The following is a 19,975-nucleotide window of genomic DNA, read 5'->3' on the forward strand; positions in this document are numbered from 1 at the left end:
GAATTGAGTATCACCCGAATATCAGTTCCATCAGCGTTTTAGACTCCCAGGTAGTAAGTACAGCTTGTCTGGCATATCTGAGAGAATGTCTGTGACAACCTCAAGGACAATAATAACAATATTATTATTATAATACTTAAGGTTATTAAGGTGTATATTGTGCAGGAAAGAAGAGAGGGAAGAAAGAAGTGAAATTTCCTATTCGGCAGAAGAATTTCGCGACTTGCTGCATTCACCAAAAGAAGTGAACGAAGACTTAGAAGCTACACAAAAGCAGGCGAACACCCTTAATATGGAAGACGTACTGAGAAAGCTATCCAGTAAAATCCATTTGCTGGATTTACTAATAGAGATAGTACCAATAAAGAAGCAAATGGAAGACCTGAAGACAGAAGTAGAAGATATCATTCCACTGCATGAAAAACTTAGTACGAACATTACATTTAAATCTGACCAAAAAAGTATAGAACTGCAAGCAACAATTTGCTGTGGGAATCCTCGCCCCCCCCTCTGGAAATCACAAAGAATATCATCAATTAAATTCCTTCAGAAAGAAAAGTTTTTGCAGCTCTTAAAATACTATCCATGGGATTCTCTCAAAAATATTCCTATACAGGACGCCACCTTTCTTCTTATAAAATGGCTGAATCAACTGAAAACAGAGTCGGCATCCAAACTTGTTAGAATATCTTCTCACTCCAAACCTTGGTTCAAATCCCACCTGAAACCTTACTTTAAAAGTAAGCAAAAATGTCACAGACAGTGGAAGGAATACGGCACTTCATCAGCACACATAAAATATAAAAAGAGCAGAGCTTTGTTTCAACTCAAAAAAATTCAGTCATACAAAAATTATGCTATGTCCACGCTAAAGCACAACAAAAGAGAACTTTCTACAAAAACAACAGCTACCTTACAGCACGATCTAGTTTCTGAATGGATAAGATGCAATATGGAAACAAGCAGATCTGGCATTTTCACTGAAGGTATACAAAGCAGATTTATAGCATTTAATTCGTATGAACAAGCAGACAAAGTGCAACATGATGTGTCTCCGGATCAAGCCCTGCTAATTAACCAACTTGTGAACAAGAATACAGTTCAGCGTGCAGTTAACCAAATACGCCCTGATAGTAGTGAAGGTCCTGACGGCATCCCTGGTTTTATTATTAGATTGTCCAGCGTATACATTATTGATTCATTTATTAATTAATTTATTTATTATTTATTTATTATTTTATTTTTTTCCCTCGGGTTGGGCAGCCTGAGAGCTCCTGTCCTTTGGTATTGCACTCCTTCCACTGGACGACAAATTGGTGCAGCAGCACTAGATAATAGAAGCAGGCACAACTACTCATGCTTAGAAATGGGCAGTGGTTGACAGGGCGTTGATCTCTGTAGAATGTAGACAGTTTCTCTCTCTCTCAACACAGATTTTGCAAGGTGGAGTTCGACTAAACGTCTAGGTGCCACCCAAAACAAGTACATCCGCATACATACACCGCATATTGATTCATTAGTGCATATAATTTCCAGGTGCATCTGCCAGCCATTCCTTCCAAGACAGTGGAAAACTTTCAGGATTACGCTGATTCCTAAAAAAGCTTGCAGAAATAACCATCCCGGCCATCGACCAATTGCTGTTTCGTCAATAATTACTAAAATTATTGAAAAAATCATGCTCCCATATCTTCAACATGCAATCTTCGCTAATACGCCTGTCAATATGCATTTTGGTCCTAGAGGGCGCTCCACAACAACATGCCTAGCTGACACCATTGTAGGCATCCAAACTGCGTTTCAAGATAAGGCACAATGCGATGTATTTTATTTTGACATCAAAGGTGCTTTCGACAACATAGATCTCAAAAAAGCTTTTCAAATACTAAAAAATCATTTTCTCGTTGACACAATGATTATTTCCTATCTTCAATACAGCCTAAATCGCAGACTTCTCCTCTTCCCCACTAGTACTGACAATATTCTCGTCACAACCTCAACAGGCATTCCCCAAGGAGCCGTTCTCTCCAGTACTATATTTTCAGCATCTCTTCAACCACTTCTACAAGAAAATCCAAATCTACTGGCATATGCCTATGATTTAAAGTTATTTATAATCTCCAAAGCCAGTGATGATATTCGCAAAGTTATCAATGATGCGAATTCACAGATTTGTGAAATCATCGAGTACCTGAAAGATCTCAATCTGAATATAAATGCAAGCAAATCTGCTCAAATTACTTATTCCCTTCAGAAACAACCCAACCACATAGAAATAAAAATTGCAGATGTCCCAATCCCAAATGTTTACGCTCACAAAGACCTTGGAGTTGTTTTTGATAAAAATCTCTCCTTTAATGCCCACTATTTATATGTTGCTCAAAAAATTCAAAAAGCAAAATGGTTAATCAAACAAGAAACAGCAGCGATTCAAGACAGAAAAACAGTCAACAAGCATGTTCACAGATGCATCTTTCCCATTCTGTCCTATGCTTCAGAAATCTGGTCTGGTGCTCCTCAAGTAACCGTCAAGAAATTCCTTGACCTAGAATATTGGGTTCTTAGATGGCTCAATAGTAAGCTTCGTTTTCCCCATACAATATCCAGGCAACAGCTTTATAAAAACCTAAAAACAAAGCCTCTGCAACAGATGATCAACGAATCTGGAGTCATGCTTCTTGCAAAGTTAATCACCTCTGCATGCGATCCACCAAACTTAGCCAATATAATAGCTATCCCCAACAGGGAAAATTCAAGAAACCAGCAATTCAAATCCAACCTCTCCAGGCTCAAACAAATGGACAAAATGTTTCCCAATGCATCTCTTCACCTCATAAATCATCACAACATTGATTGCAACAGGTTAATCAACTCTGAAGCCTACAGGAGTCGGATCTCCGATAAAATGAAGAAAAATAATCCAACCCAGTAATTGCAATTGAAAGCCAAATGTCCTGTTCTGCAATTTTTTTTAAATTCATAACTGTTCTGCAATTTTTAAATTCATAACTAAAATTCCTAGGCATTGTTAATATCTATATAAAATCTGCTATGTACATATACTCGATTATTTTATGTCATTCCCGTTGTATTTTTACCTGCCCCTAGCCATGTGCTGTGATGGGCTTGCTGTATTTGCAATAAATGAATATTTATTTATTTATTTATTATCAAGAAATCGATTTCATTTATCTCAGATTCCTTTGACAGAATACAAAAAAGCATAAGCAAACTACAGGACTCCAACACAGCAATCGGCAAACGAATTGTGGAGCTGGAAGCTTTATTCAAGCAAAATGAGGAAAATTCCAACTTGCTTAACTTAAGGAAAGACTCGATAGAGCAGCAGTTGTTAGCGAATAACGTAGAAATAGTAGGATTAACTGGATTAGCAGACCAAGATCTAGAGCTTGTTATACAGCAGCTAGGACTTGCATTGAAACTACAGCACAACAAAGAAATAGAACACTATTACATACCAAACAATAAGAAAACAAACGACAAGCCAACACTAATTGTGAAGTTTTCAAACCATGTGGCACAGGAAAAATGGATGAGAAAGGCAAAGGAGATCCGACTAACAGCAAAAGATATATATCAGAACAATAGCAATATCCCAATCTACATAAATGACCACTTAACAGCCCACCTCAAGCAATTGTTTTGGGAAACAAAACAATTAATAAGAACTCACAGTTACAAATTTTTATGGCTAAAACATAGCAAAATTTATGTGAAGAAGAATGAATCTTCAAGGGCCATTAGAATTCAGAGTTCAAAGGATTTGCAGTTTATAAAATAAACTCTTTTATTGAGAATAATTGAAATTTCCAGAAATCTAGATTTAAGGTAAAATTAAGACATCAGGTATGCTTTTTGAGGAATCACAGATTTTCAATTCACCTTTACATTTTATAAATAATCAAAATATTCAAGCTCTTATAATTGATAAAAAACAGTTCTTTATGGTAGCTCTAAATATCAGGTCACTAAGAAAAAATTGGTTTAACTTCTTGCAATATATAAATGCAACGAAAGAATATATCTCATGTATAGTTTTAACAGAAGTTAACATAAAAAGTGATGAAATTTCCAATTATAACATACAAGATTATGATAAGGTCTATATATTGAGAGAGTTGAGAAGGGGTGGAGGAATAATAATATACTATAGAACATGCTTTAGGGCAATACAGGTTTACCACTTAACTCAGTCTTGTGAAAACTGCTGTGTCAAATTATTAGACCCAGAAAACACATTCATGATTTGTGCTTTTTACAGGCCACCATCAGATTCAATAAACAGCTTCCTAATAGAATTAGAAAACATTATTTTGCAATGGGACGACATACAAACAGATAAGACCATACTAGTAGGAGATTTTAATATTAATTTACTAACTGATGGAACTGATAATGTGATACCCAGATACTCTGCAATCTTAAACAATTATGGATTTGAACATACCTTATTTGGAATAACTAGGCAACAAAGGATGGAGAGTAATAGAACAGTCAGCTCTTGTTTGGACCACCTAATTACAAATATCACGTTGAAGTACGCTAATTCCTACATACTATTAAATCAACTTTCAGATCACAGAACATGTATACTAATAGTATATATTTATTCAAAACAACATCCATATGAAGATATAAAATTAACAAATGCTACGAAGAAAAATTATTTATCAACAGGTAAACTGAAACAGAACATAGAAAACATGTTAATACAAAATCAAGCATCTTACACAACAAATGTAAATGTTTTTTCAAATAAGATAATACAAATTATAAACAATTCGAGGTATAACACCGAGAGAAAAGTTAATCACACAGCCAACAACACAAACACTGGGAGTAGCAGGATTAAGCTTAGGAAACCTTGGATGACTAAAGAAATAGAAGAAGTAATGGTACAGAGGGATAAATATTTCAGGCAGTATAGAAATTGTCCATCAAAGAAAGAACATTATCACAATTAAAAAACACTCAGAAATAAAGTGACAGGTATGATAAAAAAGCAAAAAAACACTTATTACAATCATCTTTTCATGGATAAGCAGATAACACAAAAAGATAAATGGAGCATTATAAATAACATGTTAAGTACAAGGAAGAAAAAGTCAAGGGGAAACCAAATTAAAACACTAGTAGAACAGATTTCTGATGCAAACAAACAATATGAGGCTGCAAATAGGTTTGCCAAAGCTGTATTAGATCTCAACAGATATTTAATACACTATTGCCAAGATTCCTTTACTCAACAAGATAGGCTTCCTCAGATAATGAACTCTTGTGTAGTCTTAGCTCCACATTATACTGAGATTCTTAAAATTATAGAACAATTAAAGAACAAGAAATCTTACGGACTGAACTGTATTACAGTAACCGAGGTAAAGAGAAACAAAGAACAGTTCTCTGTTCTCTTGGTAGAGCTAATAGCACGGATGTTGGAGTCGGGAAGCTATCCTACAAATTTACTCTCATTTAAGGTAATTCCTATATATAAAAAGGGACCACCTGATGACTTTTGCAATTACAGACCAATAACAATACAGTCAATTTTAAATAAGATAATAGAAAATTATATATTTTCCCATATAAGCAAATATTTACATCGATATGGACTGTTAAACAACTCTCTATTCTCATATCAGAAGGGCAAGAGCACACAGACATTATTAGAGAACTTAGTAGACTCTCTAAACTTACATTTAAACAACAATAACTTCATATTGATTTTATTTATAGATTTGACCAAAGCATATGACCTAACTGATATCCCAATATTGCAACAGAAATTACTGAAATATGGTATAAGGGGAAGACTCAATCAACTCCAAGCAAATTATTTAACCAAGAGAAAAATAACAGTAGAAGTAGAAAATACAAAGGGAAAATCTTATATGTAAAGAGAGGAGTACCTCAGTGCACACATGCTGGGCCAATCATGTTCAACATCTAAATGACATATTCGAAGTAATTAAGAACTCCTTTATAAAAATTTATGCAGATGATATAATCTTATATACAATAGAAAAGAACCTAACAAAAATGGAGAATGATTTACAACAGGATGCAATACATTTAAAAACTTGGTTGCACAATAATAAATTAGCACTCAGCTTTGAAAAAACAAAATTTTTGGTAATAAGACCTCCTCGTCAAACCTTGGACATTCAGCCTTCTATCAAATTGCACAAACATGATTGCCTACATGATCAGAATTTCAAGAATTACAAATGTCTAACTGTGGAAGAAGTCTCAAATCATTGTTACCTTGGGTTATGGATTGACTACAGTCTAAGTTGGGTAATGCATATAACAAACTTGTACAAAAAAATGAGATTTTATTTGTACTTTTTCTACTACATTAAGAATAAGTTAAATCTTAGAACAAAAGTTACCTTATTTTATGCATTAGTGGACTCCCAACTCAATTATTTAGTAAATATATGGGCACGGGCAAATAAAACAGAAATAAGGGCAATAAACAACTTAATGAATAGGATTCTGAAACTTTTAATGGGGACAAACTCTTGGAATGACCGGAACAAGAGAAGGCAATTTTTGTTGAAACATAAAGTACTGTATCCAGTTCAAAAACTGAAGTTAAATCTATTCTTAAAAAATCTTAACACTAATTCTGAAGAGTTGAATCTGCAAAGAAATGTCTCACAAAATTTAAGGAACCCAAAAGCAATTACTTTGCCTCACCCTAGGATACTAAATAGATTTGGAGAAAGGCACACAATGAATATAATAAACAACTTGTTGGCTAGCATTGATTTCAGGCTCAGGAGAAGTTACCCCATCGCCAAATTAAAATTCCTAATAAGAAAATTCTTGATACTCAATGACACAGTAGTTTAGAATTGATATGCAGATAAACTACTACCTCTGTTTACAGTGTGGAATATACTATGTGTAGTGACTTCATAGTCTTTTCTGTAAGATAACAAATTTGTACAAAACTGTTGTAAAGGAAGAATTACAACTTGTTGTCAAGAAATTTACTTTTCTTAACAAGTTCATTTATTGTAAACGAATTTTCTTGATAAATAAAATTGTATTGTATTGTATTTAAGTATTATTATTAAGATTATTATAATACTTAAACGTTTGATTATAATTTGTATGATTTTTTGCAAATTTTAATCTGTGATTTTGATATCATTAAACTGTGATTATTGTCAGTAATGTGGTTTTTGTGAACTTATATATATATATATATATAAAATAAAATTTTTATGTTTTTAGTGGCCGTTTTGATTACATGAAAAACATTTTTTATTGCAAAAACAGTTTCTGCGACATAGACTAACTACATATACCAATTGTTTTGGTATGTCAAGGTTGCGGCTGTCGGGTTTTGGGCGGCACCGATTGGAAACTAATATTAACAGCGTTTTCCAATATTTGCATACCCGGTCCCGGGTTCATAAACTTTCCATTTCAATAGATAAAACCAAGGCTACACTCCTGAAAGGTTTCCTAAGTGATCGAAGATCTCCTAACCATTCATTTAACCGACTTTCCTAACCAACATTTCTCAAAACTCAAATATTTGGGCATTCCCTGCACAAAAAAGATTCATTTGTTATTATTGGGTTTTAGGCACATCAAGCGACTAAGACCGTTTTTCACCATATATATTGTATGTAAATTGCATGTTCTGTGGTCAACTTTGTTTTTCTGGACGAAAATCCCGAATTTTCGGGAGAAAAATCATACTATCGCCGACTGAGATGGACTAGCCAAGCTACGGTGTGAAACGGCCCATAAAGACTGCTCACATCATCGACAGGATTCGAACTGAAGTTTTTCCACCCGGTGTGGGGGAAGACGGCGCTTCTAACAACTGTGCAGCCACGAAGGTACGGTTCATATCATAATATAAGTCGCAAGATCAAGAAATGCTTGGTTCTCTATAGGCGTGTTTCCCGATCTGACTCGGACATGAGGGGTAGGGCCCTGCATATTATCCAAAGAAGAGCAATAAACTAGACTAACATTACACATACACACTAACACACATATTCTAGCCTTGACAAAGTCTGTTTTTACAAAACAACAGAATCCATCGCGGAACTGGGGATAAACTCGTAGTGCTGTTTGACACAATATACAGTAGTGCAGTGGTCTCAAACTCAAATTGCATGCGGGCCGAATGCACGATCTGAAAGCAGCTGACGGGCCGGAATTTTTTTTTTTAACAAAATGAGAGTGAATATAAGCACCGTATTTACAACAAATACATAATTGAAATGTATTTTCGGGCCGTGTAAAATTGCTTCGAGGGGCCGGATGCGGCCCGCGGGCCGCCAGTTTGAGACAACTGCAATAGTGTATACCTTCAGGAACTTCTTCGTCAAAATGCTGTAAAATAACAATGTTTTCTAGGAATTCCATCATGAAAATTCATAATATTAGTAAAAATTAAATGCGTCAACATTTTATGTGTCACCCTTTATTACAGACTGCATTTAAAATTAATTATCCGGGGGGGAAAATCGACTATCTAATAGACCCTCGTTCCAAATTCTTTCAGATAACTGGGACTCTACCGTAAAATAGTCTTATTTAATAAAAATAATGACTTCACAGGCTATTTTTTCAATGCCCAACAGTTAGCCACAGTGTCGCTGCAAATTACACAGATAAAATTTGGCCTCTCCTTTTTATGAAAGGAAAATATTCCCCCACCAATGTATATAAATATTTTGATTTTAATTTGATGATCAAAAAAGTATTAAATATATGCAGAAAAACACTTACCTGTCATCTTGAAGAACACTGAGTGCTTTCATATCATCCTTTCCTAATCCCATTTCCTTAGGCCGTGAAGATATCCTTCTGTTATAAATAGAAGCCCCTCCTTCACTCATATAACCACTGGTAACGTCATCCATACGGTACATGGCTGCAGGGTGCAATATATCACCGTCACTCATGTAACCAGCAGCAACATCAAAAGGATCTAAATCTGATACATAATCAGCATCTAGCACATTTGAACCTCCTGACATGGCGCGTTTCGTAGGTACTCCATAAATTCTTCCTGAGTCTAGCGATGTCAAAATCTGTCTTGTTATACCAATCCGTGATGTACTTTCACCCATTTCAGCCGCATGAAGACGAAGAGATGATTGCATTCTACCAGGAAGGATGCGCGAAGATGACAAGCTACCAAGATTACGAATATATCCGTAAGGTGAAGCCCTCATGATTGGCTGCATTGGCTTGATGTTAACCACAACATCGTCACTTTCTTCATTTGTAATTTCTTTAATGCTGCTAAGATCACGGCTCTCGACCTTGGTACATCCACTGGATGCAACTTCTCCTAAGTTACACAAGATGGCAGTTGAATCTACAGAATCGGATACTGGAATGATTTCGCTTGTTCTCGTTGCGGCATTCATAACTGCTGTGGTATCCCTGTTTTCTCCAGTTTCAGTTCTTTCTTTTGAATGACTAGAGCTCATGATGGGAGAGACCATTGCAATGCTTACATTTGTCTGCACTCCTTCTTTACACCACTCTGCAGTCTTTGAGCGATCCATTTTAAGAAGGGAAGTTGTCCTGGATTTTGCTCCATGATAAATTCCGATATCTGACTGGATTTCAGCTCCCCCACCTATGTGTACTGGAACGTATACATCTTCTCTAGTTAACTTCTGCTGAAGAATTTCACTCACAGGACTTACATTAGAAACACGGGAAGAAATTTTTCCATCTTCTCTCATAGTCGCTGGCGCTACTTTCTTTTCATCTATAGTAACCTTAGACGTTCCCTTCACGGCTGCTGTGGGTTTAGGAATGCTACTATTCGATGCCATCTGGAAAACTGAACTCAAATTTTGAGTAATGTTTTCAGGAGTTTCTTTTAACCTAGAGGAATCGTCTTCAGAAACTGTTTCTGAAGTGGTGGAGGATGAAAGATAATTTGTAGCAGTGCTTGGTTTATCCTTCTTGAGGTTAGACACTTTTGAATGGCGGATGGGATTATCTGGCTCGATAGTTGTATATTGTTCCCTCTGTTCTTCAGTAATGACAGGAACGGGAACGTTCTGTTTCATATAACTGGTTTCTGAATCACATACCTCACTAGAAGAGGAGGAGTCTTGAGCTTTCTTTGAATCATTCTGTTTTTCCGATCTCTCGCCCTTTTTCTCGTTGGAACTTTTTGGAAATGATCTACGGAGACTCTGTTTAGAAGGCTCGGTTTCTTTAGCTACAAATGAAAAATAAGTAGGGAATTTAGTAATTATTCATTCCATACTTTGTATAAGTATAGTGCGAAAGCATCAACATAGCCAAATCTGAATGAACAGAATATTAGCAAAGCGACATCGTTTTAAGTTATATCTCATATTGTGGATACCTTCACAACGAGATGCCATGATATTGCACTACTTTGAATAAGTAACGCTTCACCTGAGGAGAAGACATCTGAGAATAAGTAACATTAGTCTTCTCCTCAGGTGAAGAGTTACTTATTCGAAGTAGTGCAATATCATGGCGACTCGTTGTGAAGGTATTCATAATATGAGATATAACTTAAAACGATGCCGCTTTGCTAATATTCTGTTCATTCAGATTTGGCTATGTATTATTGATGCTTTCGCACTATACTTATACATAGTCTAGACTTTTCCATAGCTTGAGGCTTACGCCCTAAACACTTTATAGTCTAAATATATCATACACCATCAGGCATCTCTCATATACTTCATAACTGTTTTGCCATCATTGCATCACTCGGATACCTACTAGGGACTGTTTCCCGGGATCGCGGTTGATTTTTGCTGCGGGATTTATCCCGGAAAATATTTCTTTATCCCGCGCTGGCAGGATAAATAGTTTCTTCATAATTTGAGATATTGTCAGCAATAAAGATGTGTATTATTTTAATTTAGAAAAATATTTATTTTCATACATTACATTTGCAATATATATATAAAGCAGAAAGCGAAAGGCCAGCACTTTCTTACATATCTCTGTAATGTCATCGTCGTCATTTCTCGAGTCTCGACTCTTCTCGATTATACATGTCATTTGTCCTAGAAAGATCCTCTTGCAGTTAAGCCGCTTTATATATATTTTATTGTTTTAATATTTTGCGACGATGGAGAGATCAAAAACATTCGTCTGGCAGTACTTCATTAAATGTAATAATAATGAAGAAGCAAAGTGTAGTCATTGTGGTGTAATACTGAAATGTAGAGGTTTTTCTACAAGTGGCTTGCTTCGGCAGTTAAAAACTAAACATTCTATTGAGAAGCCTACGTCGGCAAATGATTGTAACCTCAAACGTTCTGCAGGGGGATGAATCTGTAGAAAGCTCTTCGAAATGTTTAAAAAATGTTCATTCTCAGCCAACATTGTTTAGTTTTTTAAAGAAAGACACAAAAGAAGAAATCATTGCAAAGCTTGTAGCTGTAGATGGATTTCCTATCAGTGCCATATGTAAAAGTGAATTTATTCAGCAAGTATTCAGTGAAAAAGGTTTGCTTCTTCCTAAAAATTCCAATCATGTTATGCAATTAGTGTATAAACAATATAATATTATAAAAGAAAATATCGGAAGCCGGTTCCCAATATTATTTATGTCATGGGCAACCGACTACTTCTGAACTACAGAGGGGGTAGAGAAGAAATGCTTGAAATGTGGCAGCTTGGATCATTTAGGTGCGAATTGCACGAAAGGGCGCTGTTTTAATTGCAAAGAACTGGGGCACTTTAGTTGCGACTGCTCCAAAGCATGCAACAAATGTGGGGAAACAAGCCACAAAGCGGGCAGATCATACGCTCAGCCAGATCATACGCAGATGCTATTAGAGGAGGGGAGGAAAAGGAAGTGAAGAGAATTCGAAAAGGGAAAACATAGTCATTTTAAAGCCACAGGGAGTCACAAAAAAGATAATGTCAGTAGAACCGGCGAACTTAATAACAGGAGTAGAGGAGGGAAAGGGGGCTACAGATATAAGAAAAGATACCCCCACTTTAATGGAAACAGAGGAAATAGCAAGGGGTCAGAAGAGGGGGGAAAACAAAGACGAAGAAAGCCTAGGGGAGAACGAAAAAGAAAGAGGCAAATTGTGGAAAAGGGAAAGGATATCACACAAGATCTGAATGAGTTAAGTTCAGACGACTCTGAAATAGAAGGGGTATTAGGTGAGGGAAGTGATAAACTACTGGGGATTGTACATTTAAAGAAACATGTACCAATAGGACTTGGAAACATTAATGGTTAAATTAGCAGAATGGGAACAGCGGCTAGGGAAGCCCAGAATAGTGTTAGAACACAACCAGAACACACATTTTTTGGAAATTTGGTGGGACAGACGTGACATGAACAAGAGCTAGGCAAGACCTTGTATGCTTTAAGCATATCTTTAACACAATAGTTAAAATATCTAAAGTAAAACGAATTGCATTCAAATGGTAATTATGGGAACGTGGAATATACGGGGCTTTGCTCTAGGCGTAAAAATTTTATTCATTCAAGAGAGTCACTTTTTTAATAGCGCTCAACTACGAAATTTCCAGGACAGATTCAAATGTCTAAGTTTCTGGAGTTTTGGTTCAAGGGGGGTAGGCATTATAGTCTTACTGCCAATTATAGGAAAATTCTGCAATCTTCAAAGGGACATAGAAGATAGAATAATCTGCATTGACTGGAAATTAGGTTTGCACACAATAACACTGATCAATGTCTATGCACCAAACAACCCTTCGGAGCGGAATCGAATATTTAGTAGCTTACATATTTTTATGTTGGGGCCAGATTGATTATTCTATGAGGAGACTGGAATTGTGTTTTAGACCCAGTTAAAGACAAGACAGGTACGGGGGATCCCACAAGAGGCACAGGGAGCTCTTTGGAGCTCAACAGTTTGTGCTTAAAGCAGGACCTGACAGATGTATGGAGAATGAAATATCATGGAGCAACCTGGTCTAGGGGTACAGTAGGGACCCGCATTGACCGGTTCTATGTCCCAAGTAAGATATCAGAGAAGGTAACTCGAGTGAGACATTAATATTTCCGGACCCCGTTCTATAACGGATCACAAATTAGTCATAATGGATTTTCCGTTAGGTTTAACTGTAGAACAGGGAAAGGTTAAAACCTGGAGGTTAAAACCTCACTATCATGACATTAAAAAATTAATTAATCTTTTGAGAAATTCTAGTGACTGGACAGAAGGAAGCTGGGCGAACTACAAGAAAGCAATAAAAACATCTTTTCAAAAACTAACAAGGGAAAAGAGTATGGAAAGCAGGAGAGAAATAAGGAATCTCTACGAAGTTCAGAGACTCCTAAAGTGTTGTCAGGACGGAGTGGGAGAAAGAGAAGTACAAAAAGAAATTCTGTCGCTATTAGAGAGGCAGGCAGAAAACGATGCTGTCCAGATGCGTATATGTTATAGAAAAGCAGATAAGTCATCTGCTTTCTTTTTTAAGCAATTCAACAGATCACACAGAAACAGCAGTCTTATCCATCAGATACAGGAAGGCCCACGCCAACATCAGAATACTGGCGACATTGTTAAGTGTTTTACACGGGATTCGGAAAAGTGGCCCCTCGCATTTCACCCCCAGCGCATTTCACCCCCGGATACATTTCGCCTCCTGTAGATATACGCCCCCTGTAGATATGTTGACATTACCACCTAGCTCCAGAAACAATCCAGCACATCACTGCGGGATGCAGAGATAAGGAGACATAAAACCACTGACACGACCAGGTAGCCAGGATAATACATCAGAATCTAGCACAAAAATACCAGTTGATCAAAGAAAGTGTACCGTATTACTAGTACGAACACCAAGCCATATTAAAGACCCATACTCACAAACAATACTACGACTGAGCCTTATGGCTCAGTCGTAATATAGTTTGGTTTTGAATTGGTTTTATAACCAATTCAAAGCAACTATAGGTTTACCCATATGTTTCTAATGCAAACACAACTCAGTGTATGTAAGCATTATCGCACTAATTATGACCAAGCACAATGGATACCAAGAAGGTTTCCATTGTGATTAGTCAACATAAACAAATTTCAAACCACAAGAAAACCTACCAGTGATTTCCAGATGAAACTCACTGGATAACTTTACATACATTAATAGTATATCCAGGTACCTAGCTGAATATTTTAAGAAGTTTTATAGTATAATTGTATTTCAACAAACCTACCTTCTCCAGTTTTGGGCTTGGCAACACTTTGCTTTGTATTTCCTATTCCAGGGGATTTTTTAATTAATGATTTGGTGGAGACCGAAGAGGCGTAGTAATTGGGTGGTAAACTGCTAGGAGAGGGAGGATTAGCTGACGAGGATGAGGCTGAAGAAACACCCGAAGATAACTCGGGAGCTTCTGGTGTACCAATTTTCGGATCACTACACAGACTTGTGGATGAGTCACTCCGCTCACTCCGTGCTGAGCTAAAGCCACTGCTACTGCTTGTGCGTTTACTGACAGTCCCCCCTGAAGAAAATAAAGTTGGAAACATCTAATAATCAATTTTAAGTGAAGAGTTTAGCAATAATCATTAATCAGCATAGGAAAGTGGTGTGTGTGTATATACTGGTCAATTGATTTAATGCTTCAATATTGGTCGATTTAATCTATTTTCTGGTATTTATTTATTAATGTTATTTATTTATTTATAGGTATTTAAGTGTATATGGAACAGGTTAACAAGTTAGCATATGTAGGCTAACTTGTTAACCTGTTCCATATACACTTAAATACCTATAAATAAATAACATTAATAAATAAATACCAGAAAATAGATTAAATGTAATTTATTTATACACTTAAATACCTATAAATAAATAACATTAATAAATAAATACCAGAAAATAGATTAAATCGACCAATACTGAAGCATTAAATCAATTGACCAGTATTATTTCATGCACATATAATGTCAAATTGCCACATGACAATATCATTAACGTAGCACGTGATAAAGAAATAATCATATACACATTACCAGAATTTAAATCATAAACTTTAATAAGAACACAATATATATATATATATATATATATATATATATATATATTAATCAATTTTAAATAGAAAATTTAGCAATCATTTGTATTAGAAAGGCACGAACATATCTCAGTAGTTGGCGTCCAAGTACTGTACAGGAGTTACGCATGCCTCATGTTCGAATCCGTGTGATACCACAAAAATATGATCATACTCTTTTAGCTATTTTCTAAATTCCTTTCATCCTATGTGTAATTTATTTAATATAATGAAGTGCAAAAAAGCCTTTTAAATTAAGAGAACAAAATTAAGTAATTTTACTAAAGTGAACTAAGATTTATCCACATTTTTAAAAGACGCTCTTAGTATTTTATTCACTTGTTTTCCAAAAAACAAATGAATAAAAGACATTAAATAGTTAAAATTTTAAGCCTCTATTACGTTAAATAAAACATGAGTTCTGCGCAATATATAGACTTTGCTAATTTAGCACCTTTGCAGAACCTGTAGCTATTGCCACAATTTTTTTTATATGGAGCAGCAATACTGAATAATAACAAGACTACAACTGGCAATGCTAAAACGAAGTTTGCGTTTGCACTGTGAAAAACAACATGGGTCTTTTCTTACCCATATCATCACTAAGCATCGCCTCACTATCATAATACGAACAAGTGCCACTTTCCTTTCAAGCAGACGTATTGTCTTTCGTAATAAGATTTTCAACGTTTCATCCCAATGTCCCGAAGTTTTGAAGTGAAATTCTTTAGGCGCGCTCCAGGCGGTTTTCAGATGGGAGTTACTTCCATTCGTAGATGAACAAAAACGCAACGAAAATGCGACCGTTGCCATAAGTAAACGCATTACAGGCGCTCTGAACAACCAACTATCATACTAGTCTGAATGCAGGTTCTCCTCCGAGCACCAAAGTTAAGCAGCGTTAGGCCATTGGGAGAGTGGCCGCCTGTGAATACCTGGTGCCTTCCTTTCTTTCGAATTGGTAAGGTGAAGTGTAAATTTGTTCTTTATATCTTTACTTTTATAGCATGTGGTTAATATTCCTTCTATTTTAGCTTATCAGAATCGCCGTTAACAGAATTAAAATTCAATTTGTAAACGTGATCACAATGACCGGCGCTTACTACGTATTGTATAGTGAACAGTATTTTGCTATGGAGTGTCCCATCGTAATGTCCATCGACACTCTACGATGGACACTCCACCGTACGATCAAATTACGATTACCCTCGTAATTTGATCGTACAGTGAACCAATCGTAAAACGGGGGTCCAACGTAGTGAGCGTTGTAAGGCGTACCGCGGAAGTATACATGTGCAATGCGTCCGGGGATTGACAAAAATCGCGAAGGAAATGCGACACGATATGATTCATTCCCCCGTCATTGTACCACTCTGTACCAGGCACGATCGACTCATGACCCAATCAGTACCTCTACTGATTGGATCATGATATTTCTTTCGTCATTCTCCACCGTATTTAATAAAAAATTTCGACGGAAAAAAATTTATATTTCAACATGTCAAAGACTAATAGTGAGCGTTGTGAGGTGTATAGAGCACGTATACGTGCAATGCGACCACCGAAACCACCTCCATTGAGTACAATGGAGAGATCTAAGCTATTTCGACAGCGGAAGAAATTACAGCGTAAGATGGGGTTGAACAAAGAAGCTGGAGAAGGTCCAACCACATCTTCAGAGCCCTAGAAATGTTAGAAGTGAATTTGGAAGGAGTCATGGAAGTTGATACTGCAAATGAAAATGATGAAGAGTCACTTAAGCTCAGTCGTAAACGAAAAGCGAAGAGGTCAAAACCGACTGCCGGAAGTACTCTATCAAATCATTCAACACGTGATACAACAGCCGGAGCAGCAACAGGATTTTAAGAAACACCGAAGAATCCACGCACAGTTTAAACGTACATTCCTGGATAATGATTACGGTTCAGTCTGTTCTGTGTGTGATTGGCTTTGTTTAAAGAACGATGTGAAGATTCTAGCAGCTCGAGATCACGCTATTTTTCAAACAGCATTTCCAAATGAGGGTGTAAGTCAAATGTCGGCCTGTAACAGCTGTCGTGGCTCTCTCAAAAACAAAGTGATTCCGTCTCTATCGAAGTCAAATGGTTTTAGATTATCATCCCATGCCACAGCACTTTCCGAAACTAGATTTGGTAACCGAACATCTCATATCTCCGAGGCTCCCATTTATAAAGATTTGTCGCCTGCGTCATTCATATGGTCAATACGGGATCCTCGTCAAGTGATAAATGTTCGCTTAAAGAAGTTTCACTTAAATTCCGCTCTGCGTGCTCGATGAACACACATTTTTTTTTTTTTTTTTTTTTTTTTTTTTTAAGGACGCATATATGTACCAGTTTCCTGAACTTTTAAATGTAATAGTACACCCAGCAGTTTCTGTCATCTCCAATAACAGGAATTTATTTTTCATTTGAAACTAGACTACGAAATAGGACTTCAAAGTGGCATTCACGTTTCTCTCATGATGCAATACTTTCGAGGCCTGTCTTGCGGTGTAGAGGTAGTAGCAAAATACTTGCATACTTTGCAAACTATTATTATATCTTTGAAAACCATGTCACTAAACATTGAGAAAATTCATTTCTCTAAAAGATGTAACATAATTTCAAAGATACAATAATGGTAACACATTCAAAAACTAGATGGTTCAATTAAAATCAAAGCGATCATCCAGCATTCTTTTCTTTCTTTCTCTCTCGCTCTCTTTTATTTTTATTTTTTATTAAGTATTTTGTAAAATAATAAGAGAAGTTTACTTCAATATAATACGTAGAACACTTCCGATTGATACTCTCCCAGAAATTAACACGAAAAAATCGAATATTTTACATTAATGTAAAAATTAAAATCAACTGAACACAATTAAAAATCAACTGAACATTATTAAAATTCAACTGAACATTATTAAAAATCAATTTTAATGCAAAAAAATTAAATTAATTAATTGAAATAATTTTAAAGAAAAAATTGCAAAACAATCTTCCTTCCTGAAGCTGACAACACTTTTCAACCATATGTCGTGATCACAGGAATGAAAATTACCCAACAGGGGTGAGCATGAAACTTAAATAGGGATTATTTCCCTTCACGCCTGCGCGTAAAAGCCCAGGAATCGGAGATTAGATATGGTCGGCGAACATTAACAGATTTCTCATGTAATTTAATTTCGACGGTTTCTGCAATTAACAGTCTTTCTGTAATTAATACGGTTCTGTAATTAATATGGTTTCTGTAATTAATAGTATAATTACGTTGGACACTTCAGTATTTTGGCCTCGTTAAATAAAAAAGTATGTTTTTCGTTAACAGCGTAAAAGGCTGCTGAACGAGAAGCACGAACTGAGGCCGCGTGTTGATTAACACGAAAATTCAGAGGAAAGCGTAGAACCTTGGTACGACGAGTTGCAATCACCGCAAGAAATTTTGTGTACTAGGTCATTTATTTGTGTTGCGAACGAGGAGACTGAGCGAGTGTTCAGTATAGTGTGTAATTTCCGTATTGGCCTGGCCACAATTTTAAATTCGGTATCCTTAAAGAATCTGTTGAGCCGTTTGTGCCATGTTCAAAATATGGTACAGAAATAAAGTATTTTTTGATATTACGATTGTTGGTTGGTGTAGTATTTTGTATCCTATCCCTAGCTTGTACCCGAATTCGGTTTATTGTAGCAATTCTTAAACCCATGTTTAAGAATCTGCTGGTTAATATTTGTATTTCTGAGCCCAAAGCAGAAACCATCGTTGAATATTTATAGGCATTTAGAAATTGATTAAAGATAATAGATCGTTTGTAGGTGAACGGGTGATAGCTGCTATAATGAAGAGCATGCCGGTGTTTGGTTTACAATAGATGTTAATCCGTTTATTATAGTATTATCAATTAATCAAAAATATTATTAATCTTATTAAATTTCATTGTTAATTAAATTGTAATTAAACGGAAATCATGACCCAGACTAGAGCTGCGAAGCAACGATCACAGACTAGCGAGAGTGATGTGGCTCCGGGGAGAAACGAAGGGGGCTATTCTCCAACGCATCACAGTCTCAAAAAATGTGCGAAATGTGAAATGTTTGCCGGACTTTCTAAAACAGGACATGATCTAGCCAAGAAGGATGCCTTTGTGTGTGTGTGTGCTAGGTGTCTGGAGTGTCAAGAAATTAGGCGCCAACTCAACGTTCTGATGGGCGTCTATGAGAGCTTCAGATGTAGGGTAAATGCCCTCGAAGAAATTAATATAAGCGTTCTGATGGGCGTCTATGAGAGCTTGAGGTGTAGGGTAAATGCCCTCGAAGAAATTAATATAAGAGGCCCATCTGGCTCTCAGCTGCCCAGCTCAACGACAGAGCTCACTCCTGTACATCAGGCAACCTCCAAGGCAGAATGCGCTGGTCCCAAAGGAACTAGTTATTGTTGGTGACTCTGTTGTCAGAGAGAAGGGGAATATACTATGTAAGAAGGATAGGTGGAACAGGACCGGAGTATGTCTGCCACGGCGCCTCCGTAGCCAGGTGGGCAGGAGCAGCAGTGCGTAGCACACGCTTCTTGATTAGACCGGGGTTCGAGCCCGTGATCTACCAAATACGGAGGATGCGGAAAGGTCAGGGAATGACCACCACATATCCCCGGAGCAATATGGCCTTAGTTGCTAATACTCCTAATAAAAAAAAAAAAAAAAAACCATGTCTGCCACGGGCAAAAGTTGATGACGTTGTAGAGCAGATATCATCTTTTCAGGGCACAAAAGGTGATATTGTTGTACACGTTGGAACTAATGACATTAAGAGAGAGAGAGAGAGAGAGAGAGAGAGAGAGAGAGATCTGCAGATTTACTCAACAAGTACAGGTCAATGCTGAAAAAAAGTCGCGAGTTAGGGCTGAATGTGATGAGAGGGAGTA

At 36.5% G+C, this 19,975-nt stretch overlaps 1 protein-coding gene across 1 annotated transcript in view; it reads right to left on the reverse strand.

Moving 5' to 3' along the window:
- Nucleotides 1-19,975, reverse strand: part of LOC150075004 (uncharacterized) — a 1,344,778-nt gene that overhangs the window by 987,192 nt on the left and 337,611 nt on the right. The window contains exons 9-10 of the mRNA XM_090389033.1: nt 14,213-14,503; nt 8,782-10,240 (exon numbers count right to left, since the gene is read on the reverse strand). Of these exons, the coding sequence (XP_090245159.1) occupies nt 8,782-10,240; nt 14,213-14,503 (1,750 nt within the window). The remainder of the gene's footprint in view (nt 1-8,781; nt 10,241-14,212; nt 14,504-19,975) is intronic.

The sequence above is a fragment of the Mastigoproctus giganteus genome, chromosome 14, assembly GCF_048544385.1.
Source record: "Mastigoproctus giganteus isolate SK-2022 chromosome 14, ASM4854438v1, whole genome shotgun sequence".
NCBI lineage: Eukaryota > Metazoa > Arthropoda > Arachnida > Uropygi > Thelyphonidae > Mastigoproctus > Mastigoproctus giganteus.